General features: G+C 40.3%; 1 protein-coding gene across 3 annotated transcripts in view; it reads left to right on the plus strand.

The window, feature by feature from the left end:
- Nucleotides 1-8,761, plus strand: part of PARVA (parvin alpha) — an 83,773-nt gene extending 75,012 nt beyond the window's left edge. For all 3 annotated transcript variants that reach the window (XM_073347625.2, XM_073347627.2, XM_073347628.2), the window contains 2 exons: nt 346-418; nt 7,464-8,761. In XM_073347625.2, coding sequence (XP_073203726.1) covers nt 346-418; nt 7,464-7,540 — 150 coding nt within the window. In that variant the 3' untranslated portion in view covers nt 7,541-8,761. The remainder of the gene's footprint in view (nt 1-345; nt 419-7,463) is intronic.
- The last annotated feature ends 7,967 nt before the right edge of the window (nt 8,762-16,728 follow it).

Raw genomic sequence — 16,728 nt, forward strand, 5'->3', positions numbered from 1 at the left:
CAAGGAAAGTACCTGGACTATATAGTGTTCAATTTTTTACTATTTTATTTTTGTTAATTTTTAAGGAGTTTACCAAGCTAACTTGTCTCTCAATGGACAGTTGAGCCCAAATCCTATTCTGATCAGGACAATCCCATTTGCAAATATTTGGATTTCTGACCAAAAAATACTTTGAGTAATGATTAGTTCCCTAGTTTCTATGGACCCGATCCTCTGATGTAAGGAGCCTTGACAACTTACACCAGCTGAGGATTTGGCTCTGTAGCCTTAAACGCAGCCTATGCTGACCATGTACACTGGGCAGGAAATAATGTACAATAATGAATGTGTTCATTATATTACCAGGTCATTAATGTGTCCTTTTCATTTGAGCTAATGCAAGATGGAGGGTTGGAAAAACCAAAACCGAGGCCAGAAGGTATCGTACTTTATTTATTATTAATCTTTTTATCAGTTGAAGGATGAAATCCTATCCTGTGCGGTGGTGTTGCAGTAGGGTAGGATGAGGGTACAAGGAACCTCTTAATCCACAAAAGTAGAGAGGCAAGTCCGTCTGTAGTGCTCAGGCAATCTGTGGTTAGGGTATGTGCCTAGCTGTCTTTCAATCAGCAGCAAATGCTACATGGGGGTGCATGCTGATCCTCAGAGGACCAGCATAGTCATTTCAGCATGTATTCCTCAGCCCCTCCTTGACAATTTCTGCCCTTGCCAGTAAAAGTGCTTCTGCAAAGGACTCAATGGGTGATAATTCTGCTCTGGCCATGGCAAGACTTATCCATCGTGAATACCTGTACTGAACAGATGATGATATTGTAATAAAAAATGATTTGTGAATTGTATTGCCCACACATCTGGATAACCCTACTCCCTCCCATTCCGCCTTTGCCTACTAAACCCTCCAAAATGTGCAACATAATTCACAATGGTTGTGTTTGAAGACTTATTCATTGTGGTAGGAAAAGACAAATATCAAACATTCATTGAATTGCCTTTGAACACAGTAGCCAATTGTGAAAATTCAAAATATTTTGCACTTATCTGATCCAATGTTCCCTTGTCTTCATGAGATGACTTTTTATACTGGTGAATTTTCAGACTTGCATCTTATGTATTTCTGCTGCTAAATTTATAGGCAAGAGGTTGAGACTTGGGGGAAAAGCTGAGCCCCACTGAAGACCATGAGAGTTTCCCCATTGATTTTAGTAGAACCAGAATTTCACCCTTGCACTCTCATATGAAAGACATGGGTTTAAGTCTCACTCTCAAGGCTGGATTGAGGCAATCCAGAGCCTGAGGCACCCCATGATATGATATGGAGTGCCTCTGTGGCATCACTCCTAGAGCCCCGCCTCAGCCCTGGTTCCATCTCCCAGTTTGAGTAGTGGTGGCAGGGACTTCCTCTCCCTTCTCAGAGAAACAGGGACAGCAACTTGGGCCCCTCTTATCCTCTCAGGAGTGGCAGCCCCTTTCTCCCCCTTCCCACCCCCCACTCCTTATATACATACATGCTTCCCTTGGGAGAGCACGGGTCCCTCAAAAAGGCAGGAATGGCAGCAGGGCCCTGCCCCAGTACTTACACTCAGGCTGTTGGGGTATCTGTTTGCTGGGCTCACTGCACTCTGCTGCCACACATGCAGTCCTTTTCTGGGTGGTGTTGGCTGGACATTTCCAGCACAGTATGGTGTGGAAGTAACACCCCATAGAAATGAATGGGACAGTTCAGACTTTTCACACCTATCATTGCAGGTTGTCTGCAGACGAAGGCTGACATCACTGGATCATCTATGCTATGGTCACCTTTTCAACTATTTCTTTGCCGTGATAACAGCTAGAGACTTAGTTCTAGTCTACACTAAAAAGTTAGGTCAACCCAGCTACATCACTCAGGGGTGTAAAAAATGCACACCCCTGACTACCCTAGTTAAGCCAGTCTAACTCCCACTGTAGATAGTGTTAGGTTTACAGAAGAAATCTTCCATTAACCTAGCTACCATCTCTCAGGGAAGTGGATTGCCTACGCTGATGGTGGAAACCCTCCTGTTGGCATAGGTACTGTCTACCCTGAAGTGCTACACTGGAACAGCTTCAGATGTGCTGCAGTAGCATTTCAAGTGTAGACAAGCCCTTACTTTAGAAAACAAACAAACAAGCTGAAATTCTGACATAATCATAGGCCTTAGGAGCTGGGGTTGCAGGCACAGACCTTTAGTGCCTATGCCTTAATCTGGCAATATAGATCCTAGTTTTTCACTTCTTGTGATGGCTGGGACTATTGTGTGCAGGCCTGCTTTAGCTAAATTGATGGTGACTATATCACAAGGCCTTATGTTTGGGCAATCAAAGTAAGGTGGTGGAAATAGTGAAATCTAGGGTTTCAAGTAAAACAGCCGTGATCTCCCACTCCCTGTGGAGGTTTAAAATTCTTATGGCCTTTTAAATTTTCAGGTATTTATTGCTCTAGGGGACAGCTAATTTTCCAGTATAAATCAAGCCATCGGGACATTTCAGTATATATATGCCATTTCTTGTGCAATTATTGAAATGCTTAATATGAAACTTCCTGCCCAATGTGAATGGAAAAATGCATCTGTTTTATGTGTTGTTGCATTGGGCACAATGCCCGTGCCTAAAATTTCCAGAGAGCAAAAAAGCATTGGAAAAGATCTTACTATAAATGTGTATACTAAATAGTCTTAAAATTCCTACACAGCTTCTATGAAATTTCTGATGAAATAAATGCTGCAGAATATGAAAAAGCATATGTCAAAAAAAATAGTGAATATGGTAAATAAATTGGCATATCTGCATGATATTTACTTTTTCAGGGTCAACAATTTATTTTTTGTTATTTGCAATATATTATTTGCAATATATACAATGAAAGGGCTTTAAAAGTCCTGCCACCTTAATTTTATCTTTTACAACTACTTTGTATTCAAGAGACATCTACAGATATAATGCTAAATATCATCAGCCAACATTTTCAGACAGAGAAGCCTAAAGTTAGACTCTGAAGTCCATGTTTAGGTGCCTAAGAATGGGATTTTCAAAAGCACCTAAATGATTTAGGAGCACAACTTGCATTGAAGTGAATATGGACTGAAGAGCCAAAATTTAGGTTCCCAGTTTTGGCCATCATTGTTTTCTTTACTAGTCATTATGATTTTCTTTCCAAAATGGCCCCAACTTGCATACAGCAGAAGTGATTCCATAAACTCTGTTCATCAGTCCTTAATGAAAGCCTCGATCTTGCCAGTTCTTGCATGGTGCAAGGCTGTTGGTGCTGGGTTACAGCACAAATTCAGGCAGACACTTGGTGTCGGTGTAATTTAAAACAGTGAACACAAACACAATTAAATTGTGGTCTCCAGAATGCAGCCAGCTTTTCAGGCCATCCAACTCTAATATTTAAGGGGCACACTAGGGCAGAAGATAGACTCCATGGCTGATAGTCCAGATCCTGGGTGGATTTCCATCAGTTCTGCTAGGACTCATAGGAATCTTTGCACTCAGCCTGTGTCCCCTCATCCTTGACTGAGTGAAGAAGAATTTTCAAGCATTGTCGAGTGCAAGCTCCTTCTGGGTGACACTCCATTTTAGAGGCCAGCCATGGAAATGAGCTATTATGAGAATAATCTGATAAAATTATGTTTCTATACAAATGTAATAGGGTTCTATAGAAAATGAATAGAATTCAGTATTATGGAATTGAATAGAAATGATTAATCTTTCTAGAGGATTTTTTTTTAACCATCCTGTACTCCTGGGGGAATTCTGCACCACTGCGCATGTGCAAAATTCATGTCCCCCACAGCTTTCTTTGCTTTCCCACAGAAAAATGACTTTTTAAAAGGGGAGCAAAGGGAAGCTGCAAGAGCAGTCAAGCACCACTCTCTAGCAGAGCAAGTACATCATTTCACACACCTGGAGCAGCTGGTGGAGAGGCAAATCACCGTGGGGCTAGGGACGCTCGAGCCAGTGGCTCCTAACCTGAGCCAGGATCAGCTGCTAGTCCCGGCGGGGCTGGAGGCAGGAGAGGACAGGACTTCCTCTTCCCCTGCAAGGAGTGTCTGGGGCTGCAACAGGCTCACCCCCAGAAACCTCCACCAGCTGCAGGATGCTCAGGATCCTCCCCTCCTTCCTGCCCCCATTGCTCCTCAACTGTGGTGGGAGGGGTCACGGTACCGGGAGCCGCTCCCCCATCCACCCTATCCCCCATGCATCCAGACCTCCCATACCCAGACACCCCTGCCAAGCCTCACCGTGTACATCCAGAACTCCTCTAGCCCTCCATACCTGAACCCCACCCCACTGAACCTGAACCCCTGCATCTGAAGACCCCCCCCGCCTCCAGATCCCCATCACTGCACCCAGACCACCACCCACTGAGCTCCCTCCACTCAAATCCCCACCCTGATGCCCCACCCCCTGCACAACCCTGAGTCCCCCCCATTCAGACACCCAACTAGATGCACCCAGACCCCCACCCCAACAAGCCCCACTCCCCCAGCAACCAGACCCCTCTGCTGAGACCCAACCACCTTCACCTGGAAGCCCGTGCAGAGTCCCATTGCCCCTGCACCTGGAACCCCTCCACCCCCAATGAGCCTCTGTGCATCCAGATCTCCCCACACGTAGACCCCGCACTGAGCTGCCTGCACCCAGACTGTCCCACACGGAATCCTCTCACCCCACATCTGGATCCCCCAACACTGAGACCCTCCACACCTGGATCCTGACTGGTTGAGCCTGCCTGCTCCACATCTGGTGTGCCTGGTGCAGAAGGGTAGGGCCCCAGGGTGTTTGTGGGGCAGACCAAGGCCTTTTGCTGCATCAGGGTAGGGTACAGCCTCACCGCTGAGTCCGTGTTCCGGGGGTGGGAGGTCTGCAGGGTGATCTCCCATCTTCGTGCAGCCAGTGGCCTGTGCTCCCCACTGCCCTGTTGGAGCCTCTGCATTTATTTATTGACAAATAAAACTTGCAGAATTTTAAAATATTGTGCACAGAATTTTTAAATTTTTGGCGCAGAATGCTCTCAGGAGTAATCCTGTAGAATTCTATAGAGATGATGAAATTTTCGGATACATTTTATGGGGTGGTTTTAAAATATTTGTTTAAATAAAATTGTCTTTAAATTCTGTAGGACTCCTCTATAAGAGAATAAAGGGGGGGTCATGTGACTCCAAGATTCCCAGCTCCAGGCTTGATGGGGGAAGCTCCCCTTTTTAGAGGTAGTAAGGCAGACCATAACTGTAGCAATCTGAGCTGTGTGGAAGAAATGTCCTTTCCTCGATTCCCAGCAGCTTTGGGACTTTTCACATTTTATAGCCTTGCCTATGAGCTCCTGGAACCTGTCTGTGTCTTCCAAGGGCCACAAAGTGAAGGGGTCTGGAGATTCATTAATTCCATTGAGTGGCATAGTCCCTTCATGAAATGCAGGAGGCTCCATAATTACTCAACTCTGGAAATGAAGCTTTTTTGTATGGCTTCTGCAGCTGGCTTGCCATGTAGCCATGTCCACAGCCCCCTACAGCTTGCATAGCTTGGAAAACCATGCATGGGTTTGGCTGGAGTGGACAATTAGAGTACAGTAACTCTTCTCTTAACGTTGTAGTTCCTGAAAAATGCGACTTTAAGCAAAACGATGTTAAACTATTCCAATTTCCCCATAAGAATTAATGTAAATAGTGCGGGGGTTAGGTTCCAGGGAAATTTTTTTCACCAGACAAAAGACTATATTATATATATACACACACACACACACACACACACACACACACAGTATAAGTTTCAAACAAACAATTTAATACTGGTACACAGTGATGATGATTGTGAAGCTTGGTTGAGGTGATGGAGTCAGAGGGTAGAAGAGGGTGGGATATTTCCCAGGGAATACCTTACTGCTAAATGATGAACTAGCACTTGGCTGAGCCCTCAAGGGTTAACATGTTGTTAATGTCGCCTCACACTCTACAAGGCAGCATGAATGGAGGGAGGGGAGAGAGCATGGCAGACAGAGACACACACTGCCTCTGAGAGAGATGCACATTGCCCCTTTAAGTACACTGACCCCACTCTAAGTACATTGACTTTTTAGGTAGATCAGCAAGTTGAGACAGCAGCTGCTGCCCAGCTCCGTCCTGAGCCCTGTCGTGTTCCCCCCTCCCACCCGCTCTGTGGGGATGGGGTAAGTGGGGTGCAGGAGCAGCACATGGCAGTGCGGGGAGGGACAGCTGAACTGCCGGCAATTGATAGCCTGCTGGGTGGCTGCCGCACAGGGAACTTAGGGGAACGGGGAGCTGCTGGGGGGCTGCCAGCCCACCCTGGTTCCAAGTTCCCACCAGCTAGCTGCAACAGGCTGCTCTTCCTGCAAGCAGTGGACAAAGCAGGCGGCTGCCAAACGTTAGAAGGGAGCATTTTGCAACTTTAAACGAGCATGTTCCCTTATTGATCAACAACGAAACAATGTTAACCGGGACGACTTTAAGTGAGGAGTTACTGTATAGACGTTTCTTGTGTAATCTTCAGAATCACATAAAAGACTGCAATATAAGTACTAGAATGGCAATATTATTTTGATAATTGCATAATTTGCTAGGACTGCCTGCGTGCTTTGAAGATGACTTGTTTACACAGACCAGAGCAGTGATTCAGGTCATTTAATTTGATACATATTCTGTCGCAATAACATTGACTTTCTCAACAACCTCTCTTGGAAACAGAGTGGACATTCGTTAGCCCTCTTGTTTCGCAAAGGTGGGGTTTTTTTAAACTTAGATATATATCGTTTGAGGCCCTGATTCAGCCATCTACTTGACCATGTTCCTAACTTTTTAAGCACTGGGGACGTGGGATCTTCAGCATCAACTTTCAGAGGCATTTGTACACCGAACTCCCAAGGTGCTTTAGAAAAATCTCACCTTAAGAACATCCAAGTGCTTTAATTTCCTTGCTAAATAGAAACCTAACAGAATATGTTTTATTCAGTATGGACTCAATCCTGCAGCCCCCCCATATCTGAAGAGTCCCACTGGAGGATTAGACCCTACGTGTCAATTTAAAAAAAACTGCTTCCAGGTTTGTACCTTCAATTTTTCACCCACAATCAAATGTGGGTGCAATTTGGTAGGTACAAATAATCATGGGTGCTAATTTTTTGCATGTAGACATCTGACTAGCTGACAGTATTTGCAAATCAGGAAGTTGTGTGTTCTATATTCATCTGCACCTACAATTAATTGTGGCTTCAAAATTGATGGCTGGGTTGATGGCTTGGTCAAAAATTGTCCTTATATTTGTCCAGTTTCCATACCCGTGCTTCCTACGTTTGTGGTTGTGTATTTGGGGAAGAGACTGAGAAGAGTAGAATGTACTTGCATGTAAGAAGGATAGGCATTTTTTCTGGGTGCTTCCTGGATGTCATGAAAAGAGCTGATTTTACCTTTTTTCCCTCCTTTTTCTAGATATTGTAAATTGTGACCTGAAGTCCACACTGAGAGTCCTGTACAATTTGTTTACCAAATACCGGAATGTGGAGTGAGGAATTTATTTGGGACAGATGAACGGCTGTTAACAAAGCAACCCACCACAACAAACAATTATATGCTTCACGGTCATTCATTTGCATTTGTATTTTTTAAAGGAACTGAATAATTTCTCAGAAGTTTTTTGAACTGATTATTCTTGCTACACTTATTATACCATATGCTTAAAATTAGGGCTACGTTAAACCGAGTGAAATGATGAAGTAAAAAGTCTGAAGGACGATAACTAGGCACCTTTTGGGGAAATCCATCTCTGATTAATATTTCTCTACTCTGTTTTAAAATATTCAGAACAACAAGCAATAGACTTGATAGCTTTAATTAGACTGGACTTTGGAACAAATTGTAGGAGGTTGTCTTCAGTTGTGTATTAAATATTAATTTGAAAAAAAAAACCAGTTATTTTTTCTAATCTGAGAGAGGACAATATTTTCTATCCATAATAAGATGGATGCATCAGGAGCTCCTGCTAACTTACTAAATGTGTATGGAAGGATAAGTATGATGTGATGGTTCACATTGGAGCTAAGAAGAAGAGATCTGTAAAAGGCACTAAATCTGGTTACTTTTTTTGCTGTTGTATAAATCAAGGCTTGAATTTTCTGGGTACTGACTGATACTTACTCCTTCAGACTCATAATGATGTGATGATCTGATTTAAATGTACATTGTCGATCAATCGGAACAGCACTCTTTAAAGCTTGTCTGCTTGATGTTGTGCCATAAAAAGACCTTTACTACAAAGTACAAAATTCAGTACAGTGTCAAAACCTTATAAAAAAGCCTCTTCATAAGTATAGGATCTGTCCTACAAGGACACCCAGGGATAGTAGAAACTGAAGTAAAGGAAGTGTTTTTACTTCAAATGAACAGTTTAGAAAAATATAATTGGTATAAATTATGCAGGATGTTGGAAGGGCACAAGGAATTAATAATTAAAGCCTACGTTAAAAAAAAAAGTGGATTCCCAATTAAAGACCTTAAAGAAGCCTGATTTTCAGAAAGTGGGTGCTCAATACTGAAAATCAGACCTCTTTAGGGTGCTTCAAGTTAGGCACCCAAAAATGGACGCACACAAGATCACTATCACTTTTGAAAAATTAGGCCAAAAGCCATGTAGTGTAAGAGTAGTTATTGAGTGTTTGAGCATACACATTTTAATAAAAGTGGTAAAGAATAATCAAGAAAAGTAAAATTTGTAGTGTGTCATACTGTAATATGTAATATTTGTAAAACTATTAGATGGGATAGCACTTAAATACTGTAGCCTAAATAATACAGGATAAACAACTTTTTTTTTACACTGATGTTTTTTTACTTTATTTTAGAAAGAAATTATATAAATTTAATAGAAACTAAAATAGTGCCTATAGTCTGTTTTATACATTGAGCTGCAGGCCTAGTGTGTTGCTACTTTAGATTTATTACATAAAGGGAGGCAGTGTCTATCCCCTTGGTTAGTTCATGATTGAATTGTTTTGTTGTACAATGTACATCATGCAAAAGTATGATTGTTATTTTCTGGAAACAGTCGTCCACCCTTCACATTCTAATGCATTGTTTGGCATTAACTCAGACTTGCTGAGGTTGTTACAATACAAGAGTCTGTGGAAGTTTTAGATGAACAAGAATTATTTTCAGAGTAGCAGCCGTGTTAGTCTGTATTCGCAAAAAGAACAGGAGTACTTGTGGCACCTTAGAGACTAACCAATTTATTTGAGTATCAGCTTTCGTGAGCTACAGCTCACTTCATCGGATGCATTCAGAATTATTTTGCCACATATGAGCTGTGATGATTTTACATTTTCAGTTGTAAGACACGCAGGAGACATGGGGCCTGCTTCTCCTCTCGCACCTCTATCAGGCCTCAATTGGATAGGCATAGGTGTCCATGCTAGTAGATCACATTGCATGAGTCTAAATCAGAAACAGTGCCATTGAAACCAGTGGTTACCATGGAGAGTAGTAAATTAATCATTACTTAGAGTTTTAAAATCAAGATTTAGATGTCTTTCTAAGAGAGATGCTCCAACTCAGCCACAAGTTATCGGGCTCAATAGTGTTCAGTTACACAGTTGGAAAGAAAAAAAAAATTCTTTTAGGGACGGAGTTACCAGGTAAAATTTTGGCCTGTATTATGCTGCAGGTCAGACTAGATGGCCATAGTGGTCCCTTCTGGCTTCAAACTCTATGAATTACACCAGTGTAAAATTAGTGTAGGTGAAAGGAGAACCATGCCTGTGGTCTCTTGAATCAGTTTATCTGAAGGAATGCAATGCTGGTAAGAATTATTCATAACAGGCTTATGTTACTCATTATCTAAAACGCGAAATATTTGATTTTGCAGTTTTTGCTTATTTGTTTTTCAGTGCAGTCATTAGTGTTAAATCAAGCAATGATGTTCTTCCATGATAAGTGATAAATAATAAGCTGATATTAACTTTGGTTGAGGTGCTTATTGAGATTCATTACTCTTAGAGGTAAATATTGACTGAGGCAAAGATAATGTCAATATTTAATTCAAGGAACAATAAACCAGGATGTTCACTGAACCAAGTATTCAATATCTGTATTGTTACTTACTTTCTGAATGTCCAGAGACTATCTCGATATCCCTGCATTTTAGTAATGGTTTTCAAATTCATGGCAGCTTTTCCTTTTAAATGGAGTTTCTAAAGGACTTATGAAGTTAGAGGTTTAGAAAAGAAAAATTATTTTCTTTTTTTTTTTAAGAGGCAAATAATTGGACTTTTTGCTCCCAGTCAGAAAGCTCTAATTTGTATATGTTATCTGATTAGTTGATGTCATTCTAGATCTCAGTATTATTGACCTTTTGAGGAGATAAACAATAGGAATTCATCCTGTGGTGGGGTTTTTTGAAAGCCAGTCATGAGCCAGAAATGTTCTCCTGTACAAACCCATAGTTACAGTATGTTTTAATACGTTGCCAGGAAGTTGCGGATTTCCCTCCTTTGGTTATTTGGCATGTGTTTTGTCCATATATAAGTCTATGTGCTAGTAACTGCTAGAATGCCATGGCTCAGTTCTTTAACAACTCTATAAAAATTTTGTTTTTACAGATTTTATTCAGCTGGAAAGGCATGGCACTCTCACACACATTGAACATATTATATGAGCAAAGCATATATTTTTAACTTCCTTTGTTTTCAGGAGAGTGCTTTTTTAGCGACAACAGTCGCATAGAAGGAAAATTACGAACAGCAAAACTAGTTGTTTCCTGCATTTGTGCATTCATCCTAATTCTTATTATGGGTTGCTCTGCTAATGATGTTTTTGGCAAATTTTTTGTGTCAGTAAATTCCATCTAAAACAAATCAATGGACAGAATTGTGACATACTTACAGTACAGTAATTGTTGGACACTTGAGACTATAAAATCTCATACTGTTTTTCAAAACAAAATTTAAACTTTTATATGAACTTCCGTTTTATAGGAAGAAATTTTGTAAACTAAAATTTTATATAACTATCTGAGAACACAATTATTATAAACGTAGAACAGTATAATAGTTTACACACACACACACGCACATATATACACACACATATACACACATTACAGGCCAGTGGATCACTGCTTATATTTCTGATTATATAGATTTAAATAGCTTATAAAATGAATATGAAATCTAATCTATAGATATCTAATATTTATTGCTTTTAATATAGAAAAAATAGAATACTGTAGTCAGTTTTCTCTTTATCAAGTATTATTTGGCCTGCACCTTCCTTTTGTGAAGCTAATTGGGTCAAATTTTGCTCTCGGTTACAGTGCAGTTACTCTTGATTTACAGCAGTGTAACTGAACTTGAATTTGTCCCATTGGCTTAGAGGTGATTTAAGTTTTAGGTCAATTATGGCTTTATTTATAATTCTCGTAAATGATTAAATATTTCCACATCAATGGTAGCAATTTAAAAGGACAATGTTTTAAGATTACATTGAAATTCAGTGAGCCCAATCTAGCAAAATAGTCTCTGGCTTTCTGTGACATGAAGGCCCACAGGTTTCTAGGACCACAGAAGGCTGAGAGAATATTGATATGCCATGAGGGATCAGAAAAGAAAGAAAGAAAAATCTTTACCATGGGTGTTAACAAATGCCAAGAGAGCAGAGAGTGCTCTGCTTCCCAATTCTTAATTCATCTATCTCCCATCACAGCCCTGCAGCGGTGCTGTGTGGGTCTTCCCCATCCCCATAATGACCATTGGGTTGTTTGTAGCGGGGAGCCCTCTGCAATAGGCAGAGTCCTGGTGGATCCTCCCCTCCCCAGTTACTGTTTGTCTGACAATGAGGAAGGGCAAGTGTCTAGGCCAAGTAGTCTCTACTTCTCAGAAGGAGACCTCCAAAATGGAGTTGTCACCCGCCGAGGTTCTAAGATCTTGAGGCGATGGCACCTCCAAATTTTTTTCCATCTGACTGACATTCAGTTATCCAGAGAAGAATGAGCCTGTGAAAGGATGTCAGGGGAATTGCTGAGTGAATTCGCCTGTTTCCCAAATATCTCATCCATAGGGCTGGGTTGCTGTATATTGCAAGTGGGCTGATGGAGTCATGGACTGTCCAGGAAAAGGGGTGCTCCCAGAATGCCTAATCCTCAGCATTCCTTAGTGGCTAGGTTCTTCTCTCTCAAGAGAGAGCAGCAGCCTGTGCATCTGCATAGCTCAGGAAAGCTGATGGAACTTCTGTGGACCAGCAACTGGTGATTACGGCCCTAACATTCTAAGTAAAATCTACTTATATTTACTCTTTGGAACAAATTCTCGCTGCAGTCATTGGAGTTGTACCAGCAGAGCATTGGTCCCTTCTGTTTTACAGCAGGGTCTCAAGATAGGGTTTGGGTATTTGTTATGTTCACATAAGCTGTATTAATTAAGACAAATGATGCTTGATCAGTGTGACTGATCTTTGCATTGTCTATTGATTTTGCAGGGGACATGTTTTTAAATTCATATTTCAGATTCACTTAGCAGATACTACTCCAAGCCACTAATTTTGTGAAGCTGAATGACTTTTAAAAGTGATGGGTTTTATTTCATTAGGCAGAAATATGTATGAATATTAGATATAGTACATATTAGCTTTAGACCTTTTTTATTTGTTTATTTTTGTTATTCCCTTGATCTCCTCTCATAATGTTGTCTTCACTCAAAACTTCTGAATGTGCTGAACATCCCAGAGTAGAATAGTGCCTTGAATAATACTTGTAGACTTCTCTTCAGCATTACCTAGTGGTCTTTTATCATCTTATCGTGAGAACTATTGTTGCATTTTTCTAAAGTTAATGCAGTCACAGATTAAATGTTTCATACAAAGTGAAAATTAGGTTAGAATAAGATTTTTAAAAAATGTGTTCACATGCAAAATAGTCTATTGTAAGTAGATATTGGAGCCAAAATAATAAATATATCAGAATCACAAATGTTCTACTTTCTAAAGCCCTCTGATCATTTAACATTTGTGAGGGCTAAATTCTTTGAATCTGAGTCTAAATCTGTGCTTGTTTGCCCTGACTCTATTAGCTAAAAACAACTTTGTCATATTCTATCTGTCTGCCGTCTAATAGTTTTAATAATTCTATGCTTTCCGGTATTATTAGTCCCATTTCATTGTTTGGTTATAAAATTTAAGATCACAATAGTTAAATGTTAAATAGTTAAATGTGCAACACACGCGCAAAAAAAGTTGCAATTCTTGCTTCATAAAATATATATCTAATTGTTTTGGTTTATAAAAATTAACCCACATGCCTTCAACTGCAGATTTAATGGCTTTTGTAAACATGTATTTTATGTACTCTGTAAATAAGAGAGACACTACATTACCAATATTTCTTGTGCTTCTTCTGAAAGATCTGTTAAGAAACACAATAAAAATCACACCTGAAAATCAAAATTGCATGTTACTGTCTGTGATAAAGATGATTTATGTAGCAAAAAGTAGCAAGGTTATGTGGTTTTATATTCCTGGAACTCCAAGCCCTCTGCGTGCATTTCCCCCACTCCCAATTATCTCATTGCGGGTGTGCTTGGTGTTTATTATTATTGTCTGTGAAGGTTGGTGACAGCTGAAAATGGGTTGACAAAACAGACATGTAAACATATATGCTTGAGCCTATTAGCAGCAGCGGGTACAGAAAAGGTTGTACCTGACTCAAAATAGTGTAGGCAAAGCACACCCTGCCTGTCCTGGTTATTGTTGGCATATTAGACACTTTCACAGTAAAGTATTATATCATATTTTGTGAAATATTTCAGTTGTGTTATTCAATCATGTCTCAGTAAGGTATGTAACCTATTGCAATTAAACCTTTCCAGTACATAAAGTAACTGGAGTTGGTTAATGCAGTGTTGTTGTAGCTGGATTGGTCCCAGGGTATTAGCCAGACAAGGTGGGTGAGGTAATACCTTTTATTGGAACAACTTCTGGTGGTGAGTGAGACAAGCTTTTGAGCTTACACAGAGCTCTTCTTCAGCATTGTTAAGAAATCTTTCAGAGTAACAGCCGTGTTAGTCTGTATTCGCAAAAAGAAAAGGAGTACTTGTGGCACCTTAGAGACTAAATTTAAACAAGTGAGCTGTAGCTCACGAAAGCTTATGCTCAAATAAATTGGTTAGTCTCTAAGGTGCCAAGAAATCTTTGGGGACCAAATTTTTGTCATGAAACTTTGTTGTGATACTTATATATACACAGTAGTTTTAATGCAGCATTGCTTACCGTTTGCATGCTGTTATATTAAATTGCTTTCTCAGTAAAGTAGGTCATTTTAATGCTAACACATCTGTACCACAGTCAAGCATTTAAACTGTATCTGAATTGCATGACTTAGAAGTGTTTGTGAAAGGACTGCAGGACTGTGGTTTTAGCCACAAGGGTGAAATACAAAGTGATATTAACAAAATCAGAAATCTGTATCCTCTTTTTCTGAAGTCTTTGCAAAGAAACTGGTGGTGGGAAAGACTTATAAAGTCACTTATTCCGTCCACCAGTCAGTACAGGATTGGTCCCTCCATTCTATTTACAAACCAATGTTAAAGGAATTGAACAATGGGCTTCTACTACCTCCCTTATGAGACTATGCCACATTCTAACAGACCTCAGGTTAGAAATGTCCTGATATTCAGTCTAATTTTTACCTGATTCAATTGATTTCATACTGAATACCTGATGTCTTCTATCTTTGATACTTGCACCATTCAAATTTGGTGAAAATTAGTACTACACTATTGGGTGCTATCACAATTTTTTTAAAAAAATATATACTATTTTATTACATGTTGAGACTCAGAAGTTTTCAGCTGTCACTAATAAACACAAGTCACTGCTCAGAATTTCTGATGCTTAGAATAACTAACTGCATGGATTATAGTCATTTTGTTGAATTATTCATCAATTGGATCTGTGCCAAATTTTTAAGTATTACATTAGGTGAACATATTAGTCTATTAAATTACATAAGGAAAAAACCCTGTGACTAAGGTGTTCATGCAATATTTTTTCTAAAAACAACCCTCATTGTTTTTTTCCATCAGATACAAACACAATTCATCTGGTACAAGAGAATAGCAGAAAATTTTGTGTATGGGCTCAATCTTGCAAGATGCTGAGCATTCTCACCCCAGTCCAGGAAAGCATGTCAGCACATGCTTAACTTTAAACACTTGAGTAGTTCCTTTGATTTATTTGCAGGATTGAGCCCTGTATAAATAAGATCCCATGTTACACAGAAATATGTATGTTGGAAAGAGATGTGGTATGTGGATTTTCATCTTATATATAGGATTTAAGGTCCTAATGTGGCTATCACAGCACCATACATACTGGGTTACCTTTAAGACTTGCTTCCTTCAAAGAATCCTCTAAAGTTATTTCATAAATTAGCTCACAGGGATACATACCATCTATATTATTTTTACCCAACCCTGAAGCCATTCAGGGGAAGTGATTTGAAGTGATTAGGAGTTTTGTCTGCATGCTGGCTGAAGAAACAGGGCAAAGGATGCTTTCTGTGTGTGAGGCTCTTTGATCCAGATTCTCAAAGATATTTAGGTGCCTAAATCCTATTTAGGATCTAGGCTTTAGTGATCAAGAGAGCAAATTATCTGCATGGTAACAGAATGTTGGCACGCACCTTCAACTTTAATATTAAGTTTTAGGCAGATATGACTCACTCTGTATGGTTGGCTGGTGAGTTGTTTGTTTGGTGTGTGCTTATTAATATTTGTTTTATGCTTGTGCCTAGAGGCCCCATTGTGTTAGCCACTCCACGAACATAGAGACAGTTCCTTCCTTGAAGGGCTTATAATCTTAAACAAGGTGTGGGAGGAGAAAAGAAGCAAAGTAACTTCCCTAACATCACCCAGCAGGTCAGTGGAAGAGCTGGGAATAGAATCTCCAGAGGCCTAGTCCAGTGCAATATCCATTGGACCTCCCTGTGCTGTGGTGGATACATCAGTGCAAAATGGGAAACCGGAGAGAGGAAAATACCAATGTTCCTGTGAAATTCTAGTCCCCATAGAATAACAGAGGGTTGGCAATGCTGCTGACTTGTGGGAACGTCCCTGGAGTTCTCATTGGTACTCTATGCTGTCAAGGATAAGGAACTGGGGGTACAATGCATCCAGCCAGCGATGCAGATGTGCACCCAGATGACCAGGTTGCTTTGGGATAGGGGGAGTGTCAATGCTACCTATAGAAGACAGAGGAGGTGCCATGCAGCTGGCTCAGAGGGAATCCCCAGCAATGTGGAGATCACTGTGGGGTTCCATACTTGCATGGGAAAGAGGCTGGGGTGTATTGTAGCAGATTGGGGGATGTCTAATATTGCCACTGCACTCGTGATGATGCCCTGGTGGGTTCTATTCAGTTTTGTGCTGGAACTGCACCTACATGCATGAATGTCTAAGAGATCAAAACAATTTAATAATATCTTTTTAAAAAGCATATTAAAGCTATTAAGTTATTAACTTCTGGTGTCTCAAGCCTTCTAAACCTCCAGATACTTCTGAACCGGTGTTTTCAATGGCACTTGAGGACCGAGAAAGGACAATATTAAAGCAGCTGTGGACTCTTAATTACATAATAGCAAACTACTGTGTCAGGAGCAAGTGCTCAGTTCAGACAGTGTCATAATGTCTAGCTTCATTTTTTCCTCCACAGTAGC

The sequence above is a fragment of the Lepidochelys kempii genome, chromosome 6 (assembly GCF_965140285.1).
Source record: "Lepidochelys kempii isolate rLepKem1 chromosome 6, rLepKem1.hap1, whole genome shotgun sequence".
In the NCBI taxonomy this organism is placed as follows: domain Eukaryota; kingdom Metazoa; phylum Chordata; order Testudines; family Cheloniidae; genus Lepidochelys; species Lepidochelys kempii.